Source organism: Oncorhynchus clarkii, chromosome 27 (assembly GCF_045791955.1).
Source record: "Oncorhynchus clarkii lewisi isolate Uvic-CL-2024 chromosome 27, UVic_Ocla_1.0, whole genome shotgun sequence".
In the NCBI taxonomy this organism is placed as follows: Eukaryota; Metazoa; Chordata; class Actinopteri; order Salmoniformes; family Salmonidae; genus Oncorhynchus; species Oncorhynchus clarkii.
Window position 1 is genome coordinate 47180252 of NC_092173.1, and position 20692 is coordinate 47200943.

Here is a 20692-nt window from a genome sequence, read left to right on the forward strand (position 1 = left end):
GGTAGGCCAGTTGAGAACACCTTTATTTAACCAGGTAGGCTAGTTGAGAACATCTTTATTTAAACAGGTAGGCCAGTTGAGAACAAGTTCTCATTTATAACTGCGACCTGGCCAAGATAAAGCAAAGCAGTGCGACACAAACAACAACACAGAGTTACACATAAACAAACATACAGTCAATAACACAATAGGAAAATCTATATACAGTGTGTGCAAATGTAGAAGATTAGGGAGGTAAGGTAATAAATAGGCCATAGAGGCAAAATAATTACAATTTGGCATTAACACTGGTGTGATAGATGTGCAGATGACGACGTGCAAGTAGAGATACTGGGGTGCAGAAGAGCAAAGAAACAAAAAAAAACAACATGAGCTATTTACAGATGGGCTATATACAGGTACAGTGATCGGTAAGCTGCTCTGACAGCTGATGCTTTAAGCTAGTGAGGGAGATATAAGTCTCCAGCTTCAGTGATTTTTGCAATTCGTTCCAGTCATTGGCAGCAGAGAACTGGAAGGAAAGGCGACCAAAGGAGGTGTTGACTTTGGGGATGACCAGTGAGATATACCTGCTGGAGCGCGTGCTACGGGTGGGTGTTGCTATGGTGACTAGTGAGCAGAGATAAAGCGGAGATTTACCTAGCAAAGACTTATAGATGACCTGGAGCCAGTGGGTTTGCAGACGAATATGTAGCGAGAGCCGGCTGACTAGAGCATACAGGTCTCAGTGGTGGGTGGTATATGGGGCTTTGGTGACAAAACGCATGGCACTGTGATAGACTGCATCCAATTTGCTTAGTAGAGTGTTGGAGGCTATTTTGTAAATGACATCGCCGAAGTCGTGGGGGGCGGCAGGGTAGCCTAGTGGTTATAGCATTGGACTAGCAACTGGAAGGTTGCAAGATCAAATCCCCGAGCTGACAAGGTAAAAATATGTTGTTCTGCCCCTGAACAGGCACTGTTCCTAGGCCGTCATTGAAAATAAGAATGTGTTCTTAATTTTAACTGACTTACCTTTTTAAATAAAGGTAAAATAAAAATAATAATATTGGCATTAGGGAGAGGCATGTGTAGCCGAGTGATCATAGGGTCCAATGAGCAGCACTAGGTAAGTCAGGGAGCCGTTCGGTAGTCGCTACTATGCTAGGCGAGCGGGAGACACGGCTATTCAGACAGTTAGCGGGCCGGGGCTGGCAGATGGGCCTCCGGCGACGTCGCAACGGAAGAGCCTGTTGAAACCACCTCGGACGATTACGTCGGCAGACCAGTCATGATGGGGCTCCGTGTCGGCAATAAAGGGTCCAGGCCAATTGGCAAAAGAGGTATTGTAGCCCAAGAATTAGCTGATAGACCTCTTCGGGTAGCCGGGAGATGAGCCTAGCTCCGAGGCAAGCTGAAGGCTAACTGATGCTTGCTTTGGAACAGAGGCGTTAGCCAGCAGTAGCCACTCGGTTGCAGCTAGCTAGCTGCGATGATCCGTTGTAATGGTCCAGAGCTTGCAGTAGGAATCCGGTGAAGCGATAGAGAAAAAGCAGTCCGATATACTCTAGGATGATATACTCTGGGATGATATACTCTGGGTTGATATACTCTGGGATGATATACTCTGGGTTGATATACTCTGGGTTAATATACTCTGGGTTGATATACTCTGGGTTGATATACTCTGGGATGATATACTCTGGGTTCATATACTCTGGGTTGATATACTCTGGGTTGATATACTCTGGGTTAATATACTCTAGGTAAATATACTCTGGGTTGATATACTCTGGGTTGATATACTCTGGGTTAATATACTCTGGGTTGATATACTCTGGGTTGATATCGTATGTACTGATACAGTGGGGAGAACAAGTATTTGATACACTGACGATTTTGCAGGTGTTCCCACTTGCAAAGCATGTAGAGGTCTGTAATTTCTATCATAGGTACACTTCAACTGTGAGAGACGGAATCAAAAACAAAAATCCAGAAAATCACATTGTATGATTTTTAAGTAATTAATTAGCATTTTATTTTACGATTACATGTTGATCATTGATATTTAACGATTACACAAGGATCATTAATATACAGTGATTGCATAATGATCATTAATACTGTTGTTGTTATTTCCATCTCTTTGCTTCAGGATAACCTACACAGAAGCCATAAACATCCTCAACAGCAGCTCCAATAAATTTGCTTTCAAAACAGATGTAAGTAGAGTACAGCTCTATCCTCTTTCAGAGGGAGATAACTGTAGCCTCTTTCAGAAGGAGATAACTGTAGCCTCTTTCAGAAGGAGATAACTGTAGCCTCTTTCAGAGGGCGATAACTGTAGCCTCTTTCAGAAGGAGATAACTGTAGCCTCTTTCAGAAGGAGATAACTGTAGCCTCTGTCAGAAGGAGATAGCTGTAGCCTCTGTCAGAAGAAGATAGCTGTAGCCTCTTTCAGAAGGAGATAGCTGTAGCCTCTGTCAGAAGGAGATAGCTGTAGCCTCTTTCAGAGGGAGATAGCTGTAGCCTCTTTCAGAGGGAGATAGCTGCAGCCTCTGAAAGAGGGAGATAGCTGTAGCCTCTGAAAGAGGGAGATAGCTGCAGCCTCTTTCAGAGGGAGATAGCTGTAGCCTCTGAAAGAGGGAGATAGCTGTAGCCTCTGAAAGCGGGAGATAGCTGTAGCCTCTTTCAGAAGGAGATAGCTGTAGCCTCTTTCAGAAGGAGATAGCTGTAGCCTCTGAAAGAGGGAGATAGCTGTAGCCTCTGAAAGAGGGAGATAGCTGTAGCCTCTTTCAGAAGGAGATAGCTGTAGCCTCTTTCAGAGGGAGATAGCTGTAGCCTCTTTCAGAAGGAGATAGCTGTAGCCTCTTTCAGAAGGAGATAGCTGTAGCCTCTTTCAGAAGGAGATAGCTGTAGTCTCTTTCAGAAGGAGATAGCTGTAGTCTCTTTCAGAAGGAGATAGCTGTAGCCTCTTTCAGAAGGAGATAGCTGTAGTCTCTTTCAGAAGGAGATAGCTGTAGCCTCTTTCAGAAGGAGATCGCTGTAGCCTCTTTCAGAAGGAGATAGCTGTAGCCTCTTTCAGAAGGAGATAGCTGTAGTATCTTTCAGAAGGAGATAGCTGTAGTCTCTTTCAGAAGGAGATAGCTGTAGCCTCTTTCAGAAGGAGATAGCTGTAGCCTCTTTCAGAAGGAGATAGCTGTAGTCTCTTTCAGAAGGAGATAGCTGTAGCCTCTTTCAGAAGGAGATAGCTGTAGCCTCTTTCAGAAGGAGATAGCTGTAGTCTCTTTCAGAAGGAGATAGCTGTAGCCTCTTTCAGAAGGAGATAGCTGTAGCCTCTTTCAGAAGGAGATAACTGTAGCCTCTGTCAGAAGGAGATAGCTGTAGCCTCTTTCAGAAGGAGATAGCTGTAGCCTCTGTCAGAAGGAGATAGCTGTAGCCTCTTTCAGAGGGAGATAGCTGTAGCCTCTTTCAGAGGGAGATAGCTGTAGCCTCTTTCAGAGGGAGATAGCTGTAGCCTCTTTCAGAGGGAGATAGCTGTAGCCTCTTTCAGAGGGAGATAGCTGTAGCCTCTTTCAGAGGGAGATAGCTGTAGCCTCTTTCAGAGGGAGATAGCTGTAGCCTCTTTCAGAGGGAGATAGCTGTAGCCTCTTTCAGAGGGAGATAGCTGTAGCCTCTTTCAGAGGGAGATAGCTGTAGCCTCTTTCAGAGGGAGATAGCTGTAGCCTCTTTCAGAGGGAGATAGCTGTAGCCTCTTTCAGAAGGAGATAGCTGTAGCCTCTTTCAGAAGGAGATAGCTGTAGCCTCTTTCAGAAGGAGATAGCTGTAGTCTCTTTCAGAAGGAGATAGCTGTAGTCTCTTTCAGAAGGAGATAGCTGTAGTCTCTTTCAGAAGGAGATAGCTGTAGTCTCTTTCAGAAGGAGATAGCTGTAGCCTCTTTCAGAAGGAGATAGCTGTAGTCTCTTTCAGAAGGAGATAGCTGTAGTCTCTTTCAGAAGGAGATAGCTGTAGCCTCTTTCAGAAGGAGATAGCTGTAGCCTCTTTCAGAAGGAGATAGCTGTAGTCTCTTTCAGAAGGAGATAGCTGTAGCCTCTTTCAGAAGGAGATAGCTGTAGTCTCTTTCAGAAGGAGATAGCTGTAGTCTCTTTCAGAAGGAGATAGATGTAGCCTCTTTCAGAAGGAGATAGCTGTAGTCTCTTTCAGAAGGTGATAGCTGTAGTCTCTTTCAGAAGGAGATAGCTGTAGCCTCTTTCAGAAGGAGATAGCTGTAGCCTCTTTCAGAAGGAGATAGCTGTAGCCTCTTTCAGAAGGAGATAGCTGTAGTCTCTTTCAGAAGGAGATAGCTGTAGCCTCTTTCAGAGGGAGATAACTATAGTCTCTTTCAGAAGGAGATAGCTGTAGCCTCTTAATAACAGATGGTCTAACAAATAATAAATAACAGATTTTCTAGAATGTTGTACCCTGTGTATTCTGTACTGTGTCAACCTGATTCTATTTTCACACCTTAGATTCTACATTTTCAGGGGGTCAAACCTTTAATCTCTCATTCTCTTTCTGCCTCTTACTCCTTCCCTCTCTCCCCACCTCTCTCCCTACCTTCCTCTCCCTCCCTCTTTTACTGATTCTCTTCCCCCTTTTGTCTCCCTCCCTCCCTCCCTCCCTTTATCAGTGGGGCTCTGACTTGCAGACAGAGCATGAGAAGTACCTGGTGAAACATTGTGGCAATGTTCCTCTCTTTGTCACTGATTATCCCTATGCCCTGAAGCCCTTCTACACACGAGACAACCAGGACCAGCCTCTACACACTGTAAGGTCACGTAGCACATGGAGATCGGTCTAGTTTGAACAACACATCAGGTTGTTATTATAATAGAATATGTGTTGTTAATGAGTCACCTGGTTAAATAAAACAAACTCCACTCCATAGTTAAAACATTTTTTCACCTATTAAAGTTGTATGGTCAGTTGAACCGGTCCCGGGTCGTGTCAGTTGAACCGGTCGTGTCAGTTGAACCGGTCGTGTCAGTTGAACCGGTCCCGGGTCGTGTCAGTTGAACTGGTCATGTCAGTTGAACCGGTCCCGGGTCATGTCAGTTGAACTGGTCCCGGGTCATGTCAGTTGAACCGGTCCCGGGTCATGTCAGTTGAACCGGTCCCGGGTCATGTCAGTTGAAACGGTCATGTCAGTTGAACCGGTCCCGGGTCATGTCAGTTGAACCGGTCCCGGGTCATGTCAGTTGAACCGGTCCCGGGTCATGTCAGTTGAAACGGTCATGTCAGTTGAACCGGTCCCGGGTCATGTCAGTTGAACCGGTCCCGGGTCATGTCAGTTGAACCGGTCCCGGGTCATGTCAGTTGAACCGGTCATGTCAGTTGAACCGGTCATGTCAGTTGAACCGGTCATGTCAGTTGAACCGGTCCCGGGTCATGTCAGTTGAACCGGTCCCGGGTCATGTCAGTTGAACCGGTCATGTCAGTTGAACCGGTCATGTCAGTTGAACCGGTCATGTCAGTTGAACCGGTCATGTCAGTTGAACCGGTCCCGGGTCATGTCAGTTGAACCGGTCATGTCAGTTGAACCGGTCATGTCAGTTGAACCGGTCATGTCAGTTGAACCGGTCATGTCAGTTGAACCGGTCCCGGGTCATGTCAGTTGAACCGGTCCCGGGTCATGTCAGTTGAACCGGTCATGTCAGTTGAACCGGTCATGTCAGTTGAACCGGTCATGTCAGTTGAACCGGTCCCGGGTCATGTCAGTTGAACCGGTCCCGGGTCATGTCAGTTGAACCGGTCCCGGGTCATGTCAGTTGAACCGGTCCCGGGTCATGTCAGTTGAACCGGTCATGTCAGTTGAACCGGTCATGTCAGTTGAACCGGTCATGTCAGTTGAACCGGTCCCGGGTCATGTCAGGTGAACCGGTCATGTCAGTTGAACCGGTCATGTCAGTTGAACCGGTCCCGGGTCATGTCAGTTGAACCGGTCATGTCAGTTGAACCGGTCATGTCAGTTGAACCGGTCCCGGGTCATGTCAGTTGAACCGGTCATGTCAGTTGAACCGGTCATGTCAGTTGAACCGGTCCCGGGTCATGTCAGTTGAACCGGTCATGTCAGTTGAACCGGTCATGTCAGTTGAACCGGTCCCGGGTCATGTCAGTTGAACCGGTCATGTCAGTTGAACCGGTCATGTCAGTTGAACCGGTCATGTCAGTTGAACCGGTCATGTCAGTTGAACCGGTCCCGGGTCATGTCAGTTGAACCGGTCCCGGGTCATGTCAGTTGAACCGGTCCCGGGTCATGTCAGTTGAACCGGGCATGTCAGTTGAACCGGTCATGTCAGTTGAACCGGTCCCGGGTCATGTCAGTTGAACCGGTCATGTCAGTTGAACCGGTCCCGGGTCATGTCAGTTGAACCGGTCCCGGGTCATGTCAGTTGAACCGGGCATGTCAGTTGAACCGGTCATGTCAGTTGAACCGGTCATGTCAGTTGAACCGGTCCCGGGTCATGTCAGTTGAACCGGTCATGTCAGTTGAACCGGTCCCGGGTCATGTCAGTTGAACCGGTCCCGGGTCATGTCAGTTGAACTGGTCCCGGGTCATGTCAGTTGAACCGGTCATGTCAGTTGAACCGGTCATGTCAGTTGAACCGGTCATGTCAGTTGAACCGGTCCCGGGTCATGTCAGTTGAACCGGTCATGTCAGTTGAACCGGTCATGTCAGTTGAACCGGTCATGTCAGTTGAACCGGTCCCGGGTCATGTCAGTTGAACCGGTCATGTCAGTTGAACCGGTCATGTCAGTTGAACCGGTCATGTCAGTTGAACCGGTCCCGGGTCATGTCAGTTGAACCGGTCCCGGGTCATGTCAGTTGAACCGGTCATGTCAGTTGAACCGGTCATGTCAGTTGAACCGGTCATGTCAGTTGAACCGGTCCCGGGTCATGTCAGTTGAACCGGTCATGTCAGTTGAACCGGTCATGTCAGTTGAACCGGTCCCGGGTCATGTCAGTTGAACCAGTGTGTGTGTGTGTGTGTGTGTGTGTGTATACCTGTGTGTATACCTGTGTGTGTGTGTATACCTGTGTGTATACCTGTGTGTGTACCTGTGTGTGTACCTGTGTGTGTACCTGTGTGTGTACCTGTGTGTGTGTGTGTGTACCTCCCCAGGCAGCAGCAGTAGACCTATTGGTCCCCGGAGTAGGAGAGATGTGTGGAGGTTCTCTGAGAGAGGAGAGACTGGACCTACTGAAGTCACGTCTAGCACAGTAGGAACACACAACGTTATGAAATAACTATTTTTCAACTTTCAGATAAAATAAAAACATCAGAAAACCGCATTTCATGTCCAATACATATAAACTGTATAAATACATACATATATTTACAATACAACAGACTTGTTGTATTTGAAAAGTGGGAATATTGAGTATATATATTTACACAACACAGTCATTAATATGTACACATGGAATCAACACAATTTGGTAATTGCTCGTCTGTTAAACCCACGTTATGCGTCTTCTTTAGGGCTGGTTTGGATGAGACATATGGATGGTAAGAGCATTTTAATTCAATTACGTGTTCAAATTGTGTAACTATGTTTGCTTATAATAAAGTACTTTATTTTCTACTCCGTTCTACTCTGCTCTGTTCTATTCTACACTGTTCTATTATGTTCTACACTGTTCTATTCTCTTCTACATTGTTCTATTATACTCTACACTGTTCTACTCTATTCTACTCTACATTGTTCTATTCTACTCTACACTGTTCTATTCTACTCTACATTGTTATATTCTACTCTACACTGTTCTATTCTGTTCTATTCTACTCTACATTGTTCTATTCTACTCTACACTGTTCTATTCTGTTCTACTCTACATTGTTCTATTCTACTCTACACTGTTCTATTCTACTCTACATTGTTATATTCTACTCTACACTGTTCTATTCTGTTCTATTCTACTCTACATTGTTCTATTCTACTCTACACTGTTCTATTCTATTCTACACTGTTCTATTCTACACTGTTCTATTCTATTCTATACTGTTCTATTCTACTCTACATTGTTCTATTCTATTCTACATTGTTCTATTCTAGTCTACATTGTTCTACTCTACATTGTTCTATTCTACATTGTTCTATTCTACATTGTTCTATTCTACTCTACACTGTTATATTCTACTCTACGCTGTTCTATTCTACTCTACACTGTTCTATTCTGTTATATTCTACTCTACACGGTTCTATTCTGTTCTATTCTACTCTACACTGTTCTATTCTACTCTGCTCTGTTCTATTCTACTCTACACTGTTCTATTCTACTCTACACTGTTCTATTCTGTTGTGTTCTATTCTACACTGTTCTATTCTGTTCTATTCTACTCTACACTGTTCTATTCTGTTCTATTCTACTCTGCACTGTTCTATTCTACTCTACACTGTTATATTCTACTCTACACTGTTCTATTCTGTTCTACTCTACACTGTTCTATTCTGTTCTACTCTACACTGTTCTGTTCTATTCTACTCTACACGGTTCTATTCTATTCTACACTGTTCTATTCGTTTCTGTTCTACTCTACACTGTTCTATTCTGTTCTATTCTACTCTACACGGTTCTATTCTACTCTACACTGTTCTATTCTGTTGTGTTCTACTCTACACTGTTCTATTCTACTCTACACTGTTGTGTTCTACTCTACACTGTTCTATTCTACTCTACACTGTTCTATTCTGTTGTGTTCTATTCTACTCTACACTGTTCTATTCTGTTCTACTCTACACTGTTCTATTCTACACTGTTATATTCTACTCTACACTGTTCTATTCTGTTCTATTCTACACTGTTCTATTATTTTCTGTTCTACTCTACACTGTTCTATTCTGTTATATTCTACTCTACATGGTTCTATTCTACTCTGCACTGTTCTATTCTACTCTGCACTGTTCTATTCTACTCTACACTGTTCTATTCTGTTCTATTCTACTCTACACGGTTATATTCTACTCTACACGGTTCTATTCTACTCTACACTGTTCTATTCTACTCTACACTGTTCTATTCTACTCTACACTGTTCTATTCTACTCTACACTGTTATGTTCTACTCTACACTGTTCTATTCTATTCTACACGGTTCTATTCTACTCTACACTGTTCTATTCTACTCTACACTGTTCTATTCTACTCTACACTGTTATGTTCTACTCTACACTGTTCTATTCTATTCTACACTGTTCTATTCTACTCTACACTGTTCTATTCTACTCTACACTGTTCTATTCTGTTATTGTCTACTCTACACTGTTCTATTCTGTTATATTCTACTCTACACGGTTCTATTCTGTTCTATTCTGTTCTATTCTACTCTGCTCTGTTCTATTCTACTCTACACTGTTCTATTATGTTGTGTTCTATTCTACACTGTTCTATTCTGTTCTATTCTACTGTACACTTCTGTTCTACTCTACACTATTCTATTCTGTTCTATTCTACTCTACACTGTTCTATTCTACTCTACACTGTTCTATTCTACTCTACTCTGTTCTATTCTACTCTACTCTGTTCTATTCTACTCTACACTGTTATATTCTACTCTACACTGTTCTATTCTGTTATATTCTAATCTACACGGTTCTATTCTACTCTACACTGTTCTATTCTACTCTATTCTGTTCTATTCTACTCTACACTGTTATATTCTACTCTACACATTTCTGTTCTATTCTATTCTACACTGTTATATTATTTTCTGTTCTACTCTACACTGTTCTATTCTGTTGTGTTCTATTCTACACTGTTCTATTCTGTTATATTCTACTCTACACTGTTCTATTCTACTCTACACTGTTCTATTCTACTCTACTCTGTTCTATTCTACTCTACTCTGTTCTATTCTACTCTACTCTGTTCTATTCTACTCTACACTGTTATATTCTACTCTACACTGTTCTATTCAGTTCTACTCTACACTGTTCTGTTCTACTCTACACTGTTCTGTTCTACTCTACACTGTTCTATTCTACTCTACTCTGTTCTATTCTACTCTACTCTGTTCTATTCTATTCTACTCTGTTCTATTCTACTCTACACTGTTATATTCTACTCTACACGTTTCTGTTCTATTCTATTCTACACTGTTCTATTATTTTCTGTTCTACTCTACACTGTTCTATTCTGTTGTGTTCTATTCTACACTGTTCTATTCTGTTATATTCTACTGTACACTTCTGTTCTGTTCTACTCTACACTATTCTATTCTGTTCTATTCTACTCTACACTGTTCTATTCTACTCTACACTGTTCTATTCTACTCTATTCTGTTCTATTCTACTCTACACTGTTCTATTCTACTCTACACTGTTATGTTCTACTCTACCAGTTTCTGTTCTATTCTATTCTACACTGTTCTATTATTTTCTGTTCTACTCTACACTGTTCTATTCTGTTCTATTCTACTCTACACGGTTCTATTCTATTCTACACTGTTCTATTATTTTCTGTTCTACTCTACACTGTTCTGTTCTATTCTACTCTACACGGTTCTATTCTACTCTACACTGTTCTATTCTACTCTACACTGTTCTATTCTACACTACACTGTTCTATTCTGTTCTATTCTACTCTACACGGTTCTATTCTACTCTACACTGTTCTATTCTACTCTACACTGTTCTATTCTATTCTACACTGTTCTATTCTACTCTACACTGTTCTATTCTACTCTACACTGTTCTATTCTGTTATTGTCTACTCTACACTGTTCTATTCTGTTATATTCTACTCTACACGGTTCTATTCTGTTCTATTGTATTCTGTTCTATTCTACTCTGCTCTGTTCTATTCTACTCTACACTGTTCTATTATGTTGTGTTCTATTCTACATTGTTCTATTCTGTTATATTCTACTCTACACTGTTCTATTCTGTTCTATTCTACTCTATTCTGTTCTATTCTACTCTACACTGTTCTATTCTACTCTACACTGTTATATTCTACTCTACACTGTTCTATTCTACTCTACACTGTTCTATTCTGTTCTACTCTACACTGTTCTATTCTGTTCTACTCTACACTGTTCTATTCTGTTCTATTCTACTCTACACTGTTCTATTCTGTTATTTTCTACTCTACACTGTTCTATTCTGTTATATTCTACTCTACACGGTTCTATTCTGTTCTATTCTATTCTGTTCTATTCTACTCTGCTCTGTTCTATTCTACTCTACACTGTTCTATTCTGTTGTGTTCTATTCTACACTGTTCTATTCTGTTATATTCTACTGTACACTTCTGTTCTGTTCTACTCTACACTGTTCTATTCTGTTCTATTCTACTCTACACTGTTCTATTCTACTCTATTCTGTTCTATTCTACTCTACATTGTTATGTTCTACTCTACCAGTTTCTGTTCTATTCTACACTGTTCTATTATTTTCTGTTCTGCTCTGCACTGTTCTATTCTGTTCTATTCTACACGGTTCTATTCTATTCTACACTGTTCTATTCTTTTCTGTTCTACTCTACACTGTTCTATTCTGTTATATTCTACTCTACACGGTTCTATTCTGTTCTATTCTATTCTGTTCTATTCTACTCTGCTCTGTTCTATTCTACTCTACACTGTTCTATTATGTTGTGTTCTATTCTACACTGTTCTATTCTGTTCTATTCTACTGTACACTTCTGTTCTGTTCTACTCTACACTGTTCTATTCTGTTCTATTCTACTCTACACTGTTCTATTCTACTCTACACTGTTCTATTCTATTATACTCTGTTCTATTCTACTCTACTCTGTTCTATTCTACTCTACTCTGTTCTATTCTACTCTACACTGTTATATTCTACTCTACACTGTTCTATTCTGTTCTACTCTACTCTGTTCTATTCTACTCTACACTGTTATATTCTACTCTACACTGTTCTACACGGTTCTATTCTACTCTACACTGTTCTATTCTACACTGTTATATTCTACTCTACACATTTCTGTTCTATTCTATTCTACACTGTTCTATTATTTTCTCTTCTACTCTACACTGTTCTATTCTGTTGTGTTCTATTCTACACTGTTCTATTCTGTTATATTCTACTGTACACTTCTGTTCTGTTCTACTCTACACTGTTCTATTCTGTTCTATTCTACTCTACACTGTTCTATTCTACTCTACACTGTTCTATTCTACTCTACTCTGTTCTATTCTACTCTACACTGTTATATTCTACTCTACACTGTTCTACACGGTTCTATTCTACTCTACACTGTTCTATTCTACACTGTTATATTCTACTCTACACATTTCTGTTCTATTCTATTCTACACTGTTCTATTATTTTCTCTTCTACTCTACACTGTTCTATTCTGTTGTGTTCTATTCTACACTGTTCTATTCTGTTATATTCTACTGTACACTTCTGTTCTGTTCTACTCTACACTGTTCTATTCTGTTCTATTCTACTCTACACTGTTCTATTCTACTCTATTCTGTTCTATTCTACTCTACATTGTTATGTTCTACTCTACCAGTTTCTGTTCTATTCTACACTGTTCTATTATTTTCTGTTCTGCTCTGCACTGTTCTATTCTGTTCTATTCTACACGGTTCTATTCTATTCTACACTGTTCTATTCTTTTCTGTTCTACTCTACACTGTTCTATTCTGTTCTATTCTACTCTACACGGTTCTATTCTACTCTACACTGTTCTATTCTACTCTACACTGTTCTATTCTACTCTACACTGTTCTATTCTGTTCTATTCTACTCTACACAGTTCTATTCTACTCTACACGGTTCTATTCTACTCTAAACTGTTCTATTCTGTTCTATTCTACTCTACACTGTTCTATTCTACTCTACACTGTTATATTCTACTCTACACTGTTCTATTCTGTTCTACTCTACACTGTTCTATTCTGTTCTACTCTACACTGTTCTATTCTGTTCTATTCTACTCTACACGGTTCTATTCTATTCTACACTGTTCTATTCTTTTCTGTTCTACTCTACACTGTTCTATTCTGTTCTATTCTACTCTACACGGTTCTATTCTACTCTACACTGTTCTATTCTACTCTACACTGTTCTATTCTGTTGTGTTCTACTCTACACTGTTCTATTCTACTCTACACTGTTGTGTTCTACTCTACACTGTTCTATTCTACTCTACACTGTTCTATTCTGTTCTACTCTACACTGTTCTATTCTACACTGTTATATTCTACTCTACACTGTTCTATTCTGTTCTATTCTATTCTACACTGTTCTATTATTTTCTGTTCTACTCTACACTGTTCTATTCTGTTATATTCTACTCTACACGGTTCTATTCTACTCTGCACTGTTCTATTCTACTCTACACTGTTCTATTCTACTCTACACTGTTCTATTCTGTTCTATTCTACTCTACACGGTTCTATTCTACTCTACACGGTTCTATTCTACTCTACACTGTTCTATTCTACTCTACACTATTCTATTCTACACGGTTCTATTATGTTCTACTCTACATTGTTCTATTCTATTATACACTGTTCTATTCTACTCTACACTGTTCTATTCTACTCTACACGGTTCTATTCTACTCTACACTGTTCTATTCTACTCTACACTGTTCTATTCTACTCTACACTGTTCTATTCTACTCTACACTTATGTTCTACTCTACACTGTTCTATTCTATTCTACACTGTTCTATTCTACTCTACACTGTTCTATTCTACTCTACACTGTTCTATTCTGTTTTATTCTACTCTACACTGTTCTATTCTGTTATATTCTACTCTACACTGTTCTATTCTGTTCTATTCTATTCTGTTCTATTCTACTCTGCTCTGTTCTATTCTACTCTACACTGTTCTATTCTGTTGTGTTCTATTCTACACTGTTCTATTCTGTTCTATTCTACTGTACACTTCTGTTCTATTCTACACTGTTCTATTCTTTTCTGTTCTACTCTACACTGTTCTATTCTGTTCTATTCTACTCTACACGGTTCTATTCTACTCTACACTGTTCTATTCTACTCTACACTGTTCTATTCTGTTGTGTTCTACTCTACACTGTTCTATTCTACTCTACACTGTTGTGTTCTACTCTACACTGTTCTATTCTACTCTACACTGTTCTATTCTGTTCTACTCTACACTGTTCTATTCTACACTGTTATATTCTACTCTACACTGTTCTATTCTGTTCTATTCTATTCTACACTGTTCTATTATTTTCTGTTCTACTCTACACTGTTCTATTCTGTTATATTCTACTCTACACGGTTCTATTCTACTCTGCACTGTTCTATTCTACTCTACACTGTTCTATTCTACTCTACACTGTTCTATTCTGTTCTATTCTACTCTACACGGTTCTATTCTACTCTACACGGTTCTATTCTACTCTACACTGTTCTATTCTACTCTACACTATTCTATTCTACACGGTTCTATTATGTTCTACTCTACATTGTTCTATTCTATTATACACTGTTCTATTCTATTCTACACGGTTCTATTCTACTCTACACTGTTCTATTCTACTCTACACTGTTCTATTCTACTCTACACGGTTCTATTCTACTCTACACTGTTCTATTCTACTCTACACTGTTCTATTCTACTCTACACTGTTCTATTCTACTCTACACTTATGTTCTACTCTACACTGTTCTATTCTATTCTACACTGTTCTATTCTACTCTACACTGTTCTATTCTACTCTACACTGTTCTATTCTGTTTTATTCTACTCTACACTGTTCTATTCTGTTATATTCTACTCTACACTGTTCTATTCTGTTCTATTCTATTCTGTTCTATTCTACTCTGCTCTGTTCTATTCTACTCTACACTGTTCTATTCTGTTGTGTTCTATTCTACACTGTTCTATTCTGTTCTATTCTACTGTACACTTCTGTTCTACTCTACACTGTTCTATTCTGTTCTATTCTACTCTACACTGTTCTATTCTACTCTACACTGTTCTATTCTACTCTACTCTGTTCTATTCTACTCTACTATGTTCTATTCTACTCTACTCTGTTCTATTCTACTCTACACTGTTATATTCTACTATATTCTACTCTACACGGTTCTATTCTACTCTACACTGTTCTATTCTACTCTATTCTGTTCTATTCTACTCTACACTGTTATATTCTACTCTACACATTTCTGTTCTATTCTATTCTACACTGTTCTATTATTTTCTGTTCTACTCTACACTGTTCTATTCTGTTGTGTTCTATTCTACACTCTTCTATTCTACTGTACACTTCTGTTCTGTTCTACTCTACACTGTTCTATTCTGTTCTATTCTACTCTACACTGTTCTATTCTACTCTATTCTGTTCTATTCTACTCTACACTGTTCTATTCTACTCTACACTGTTCTATTCTACTCTACACGTTTCTGTTCTATTCTATTCTACACTGTTCTATTATTTTCTGTTCTACTCCACTGTTCTATTCTGTTCTGTTCTACTCTACACGGTTCTATTCTATTCTACACTGTTCTATTATTTTCTGTTCTACTCTACACTGTTCTATTCTGTTCTATCCTACTCTACACGGTTCTATTCTACTCTACACTGTTCGATTCTACTCTACACTGTTCTATTCTGTTGTGTTCTACTCTACACTGTTATATTCTACTCTACACTGTTGTGTTCTACTCTACACTGTTCTATTCTACTCTACACTGTTCTATTCTGTTGTGTTCTATTCTACTCTACACTGTTCTATTCTGTTCTACTCTACACTGTTCTATTCTACACTGTTATATTCTACTCTACACTGTTCTATTCTGTTCTATTCTATTCTACACTGTTCTATTATTTTCTGTTCTACTCTACACTGTTCTATTCTGTTCTATTCTACTCTACACGGTTATATTCTACTCTACACTGTTCTATTCTACTCTACACTGTTCTATTCTACTCTACACTGTTATGTTCTACTCTACACTGTTCTATTCTATTCTACACGGTTCTATTATGTTCTACTCTACATTGTTCTATTCTATTATACACTGTTCTATTCTATTCTACACGGTTCTATTCTACTCTACACTGTTCTATTCTGTTATATTCTACTCTACACTGTTCTATTCTGTTATATTCTACTCTACACGGTTCTATTCTGTTCTATTCTGTTCTATTCTGCTCTGTTCTATTCTACTGTACACTTCTGTTCTGTTCTACTCTACACTGTTCTATTCTGTTCTATTCTACTCTACACTGTTCTATTCTACTCTACACTGTTCTATTCTACTCTACACTGTTCTATTCTACTCTACTCTGTTCTATTCTACTCTACTCTGTTCTATTCTACTCTACACTGTTCTATTCTGTTCTACTCTACACTGTTCTGTTCTACTCTACACTGTTCTGTTCTACTCTACACTGTTCTATTCTGTTCTATTCTGTTCTGTTCTACTCTACACTGTTCTGTTCTACTCTACACTGTTCTGTTCTACTCTACACTGTTCTGTTCTGTTCTACTCTACACTGTTCTATTCTGTTCTATTCTATTCTGTTCTACTCTACACTGTTCTGTTCTGATCTGTTCTACTCTACACTGTTCTATTCTGTTCTACTCTACACTGTTCTGTTCTACTCTACACTGTTCTATTCTGTTCTATTCTATTCTGTTATGTTCTGCTCTACACTGTTCTGTTCTACTCTACACTGTTCTGTTCTACTCTACACTGTTCTGTTCTACTCTACACTGTTCTATTCTGTTCTATTCTGTTCTACTCTACACTGTTCTGTTCTACTCTACACTGTTCTGTTCTACTCTACACTGTTCTGTTCTACTCTACACTGTTCTGTTCTACTCTACACTGTTCTGTTCTGTTCTACTCTACACTGTTCTTTTCTACTCTACACTGTTCTGTTCTAATCTACACTGTTCTGTTCTACTCTACACTGTTCTGTTCTGTTCTACTCTACACTGTTCTATTCTACTCTACACTGTTCTGTTCTACTCTACACTGTTCTGTTCTGTTCTACTCTACATTGTTCTGTTCTACTCTACACTGTTCTGTTCTACTCTACACTGTTCTGTTCTGTTCTACTCTACACTGTTCTGTTCTACTCTACACTGTTCTGTTCTGTTCTACTCTACACTGTTCTGTTCTAATCTGCACTGTTCTGTTCTGTTCTACTCTACACTGTTCTGTTCTACTCTACACTGTTCTGTTCTGTTCTACACTGTTCTGTTCTACTCTACACTGTTCTGTTCTACTCTACACTGTTCTGTTCTACTCTACACGGTTCTGTTCTACTCTGCACTGTTCTATTCTACTCTACACTGTTCTGTTCTACTCTACACTGTTCTGTTCTAATCTACACTGTTCTGTTCTACTCTACACTGTTCTGTTCTACTCTACACTGTTCTGTTCTACTCTGCACTGTTCTATTCTACTCTACACTGTTCTATTCTGTTCTATTCTACTCTACACTGTTCTGTTCTGTTCTACTCTACACTGTTCTGTTCTACTCTACACTGTTCTATTCTACTCTACACTGTTCTATTCTGTTATATTCTACTCTACACTGTTCTGTTCTACTCTACACTGTTCTGTTCTACTCTACACTGTTCTGTTCTACTCTGCACTGTTCTATTCTACTCTACACTGTTCTATTCTATTCTGTTATATTCTACTCTACACTGTTCTGTTCTACTCTACACTGTTCTGTTCTGTTCTACACTGTTCTGTTCTACTCTACACTGTTCTATTCTGTTCTATTCTACTCAGTTTAATTCTGTTATATCTACTATATTCTGTCTGTCCAGGTATTTGGATCTGAGGCGGTTTGGTTCTGTCCCTCACGGTGGGTTTGGTATGGGCTTTGAGCGCTACCTGCAGTGTGTTTTGGGGGTCGACAACATCAAAGACGTTATTCCATTCCCCAGATACTCCCGCTCTTGCCTTCTGTAAACTATACACTGAGTATACCAAACATTAAGAACACCTTACTAATTTTTTTATTTATTTTTTTTTTATTTTACCTTTATTTTACTAGGCAAGTCAGTTAAGAACAAATTCTTATTTTCAATGACGGCCTAGGAACAGTGGGTTAACTGCCTGTTCAGGGGCAGAACGACAGATTTTGTACCTTGTCAGCTCTGGGATTTGAACTTGCAACCTTTCGGTTACAAGTCCAATGCTCTAACCACTAGGCTACCCTGCCGCCCTCAATATTGAGTTGCACGCCCCCCCGTTTGCCTTCAGAACAGCCTCAATTCATTGGGTCATGGACTCTACAAGGTCTTTAAAGCGTTCCACAGAGATGTTGGCCCATGTTGACTCCAATTCTTTGTACTGTTGTCTAGCTGGATGTCCTTTGGGTGGTGGACCATTCTGGTTACACACAGGAAACTGTTGAGTGTGTAAAACCCAGCAGCGTTGCAGTTCTTGACACAAACCGGTGCACCTGGCACCTACTACCATACCCCCCCGTTTAAAGGCACTTAAATCTATGTTGTCTTGCCCATTCATCCTCTGAATAGCACACAGACACAATCCACGTCTCAGTTGTCTCAAGGCTTAAAAATCCTTCTTTAACCGGTCATCCTCCCCTTCATCTACACTGATTGGAGTGGATTTAACAGGTGACACCAATAAGGGATCATAACCTGGATTCGCCTGGTCTGTCTGTCATGGAAAAAGCAGGTGTTCCTAATGTTTTGACCACTCAATGGATGTGTCACTATGGTCAGATGATTCTTTTTGTAAAGATGTCACTGTTTTTTTATGTATAAAATTTTAAAATGATCAAATGTTGTCTGTTGTTGTTCATATAAGAAACTGTCAAAAATAGTGTTTAAATGCATAGCCGCGGGAAGTAGGGGTGCCGAGTGCGTTGCACGAAGTAGGGGTGCCGAGTGTGTTGCAGCTGAGGGCGCTGCAAACTACTGCTAATATGTTTAAATGTATTTCGCTACACCCACAAATAACATCTGCTAAACATGTATGTGACAAATAAAATTTGATTTGATGTAAATTGTACCAATATATTGTTGGTTGGACCAATGTGTTGTTGATTGAGTCTAGTACAGTTTCCAAGAGTCCTTCAGGTGCACAGACAAGGTCACTGCTGTTTCCAAGAGTCCTTCAGGTGCACAGACAAGGTCACTGCTGTTTCCAAGAGTCCTTCAGGTGCACAGACAAGGTCACTGCTGTTTCCAAGAGTCCTTCAGGTGCACAGACAAGGTCACTGCTGTTTCCAAGAGTCCTTCAGGTGCACAGACAAGGTCACTGCTGTTTCCAAGAGTCCTTCAGGTGCACAGACAAGGTCACTGCTGTTTCCAAGAGTCCTTCAGGTGCACAGACAAGGTCACTGCTGTTTCCAAGAGTCCTTCAGGTGCACAGACAAGGTCACTGCTGTTTCCAAGAGTCCTTCAGGTGCACAGACAAGGTCACTACTGTTTCCAAGAGTCCTTCAGGTGCACAGACAAGGTCACTGCTGTTTCCAAGAGTCCTTCAGGTGCACAGACAAGGTCACTACTGTTTCCAAGAGTCCTTCAGGTGCACAGACAAGGTCACTGCTGTTTCCAAGAGTCCTTCAGGTGCACAGACAAGGTCACTGCTGTTTCCAAGAGTCCTTCAGGTCACTGCTGTTTGTATTATAATGACGAAACAAGGCTGAAGAACGATTAACTTTTGCCCTCACAGCCAGTTGCTGTAGTTATGTGATGATGGCCCTTCTTAGGTAATCGTGTCCAGACTAATGGTAGTTCTGGTCTGGGGCGTTAGTGCCCGTTCCTTCACTAGTAGAGGAATGCACTAACGCCCAGATGAACCTAGCCTTAAGATGCTTTTGGGAAACCGGGTCCTGGACCACAACTATGTAGTGTAGTGTCTCTTTTATCCACTAGATGGTGCGTTTTCACACCTCTTCCTCATTTCTTAATCTCCTGTATTTTCTGTATCCTGTATCTTTGTCTTTCTGTCACTGACGAAAGATTCGCAGTTAATCAACCCACAAGTTTCTCAACTCAACTTATAGGTAGAATACAATTTTATCTTAGTAACATATATTAGCCTACTAATTAATTTGACTTTCATGCATAAAAAGTTGGAAGAAACCAATTGTCCTATTTACACTCCTATTATTTGCAGCTCAGATCATACTTTCCATTCACCATTTTTTACATTACGGTTTCTCTAAGTAAACAGTAGTGTTACTGCTATAGTTTACTCCTGTTTACATGTTCGCAATTTAATTTGCCTCTGCCCACTGGGCACGGACACCAGTTCAACATTTAGTTCTGAATTACATTTGGTTGAGTTGTCAACTAAAGTGAATTAACGTGAAATCAACAAAAACATGTCACAGGATTTAGGTTAAAAGTTGAGTGAGAAAAATATGACATTCCCACATGTTCATGTAAAATATGTATTTCAATCCAATCAGTTGTCCACGTTGATTCAACATCGTCACGTAGAATTTTTTGGGGGGTTGAAATGACGTGGAAACGCTGTTGATTCAACCAGTGGGTGTGTCGTTTATACTACACTATGTAGTGTCTGACTGCTTCAGCGCATAATGGACTCCGGGATAAGAACAGCAGCGCTGGGCTGATCAGAGAGAGGAGCTGTGTCTGCGTCAAGCCAAGGCGCAAGCGTCAAGCCAAGGCGCAGCTCCTGTCTGTTCATCCCAGCGCGGCTCTACTTGCCCGGAGCCCATCCCTGTAGTTCAGTGGGCGTGGT

The 20692-nt window shown here is 40.2% G+C and overlaps 1 protein-coding gene across 1 annotated transcript in view; it reads left to right on the top strand.

The window, feature by feature from the left end:
- LOC139385683 (asparaginyl-tRNA synthetase 2, mitochondrial) overlaps positions 1-18759 on the top strand; it is a 36033-nt gene extending 17274 nt beyond the window's left edge. Inside the window, exons 10-14 of the mRNA XM_071130952.1 lie at positions 2135-2201; positions 4649-4786; positions 7143-7240; positions 7503-7529; positions 17773-18759. Coding sequence (XP_070987053.1) covers positions 2135-2201; positions 4649-4786; positions 7143-7240; positions 7503-7529; positions 17773-17917 — 475 coding nt within the window. The 3' untranslated portion in view covers positions 17918-18759. The remainder of the gene's footprint in view (positions 1-2134; positions 2202-4648; positions 4787-7142; positions 7241-7502; positions 7530-17772) is intronic.
- The last annotated feature ends 1933 nt before the right edge of the window (positions 18760-20692 follow it).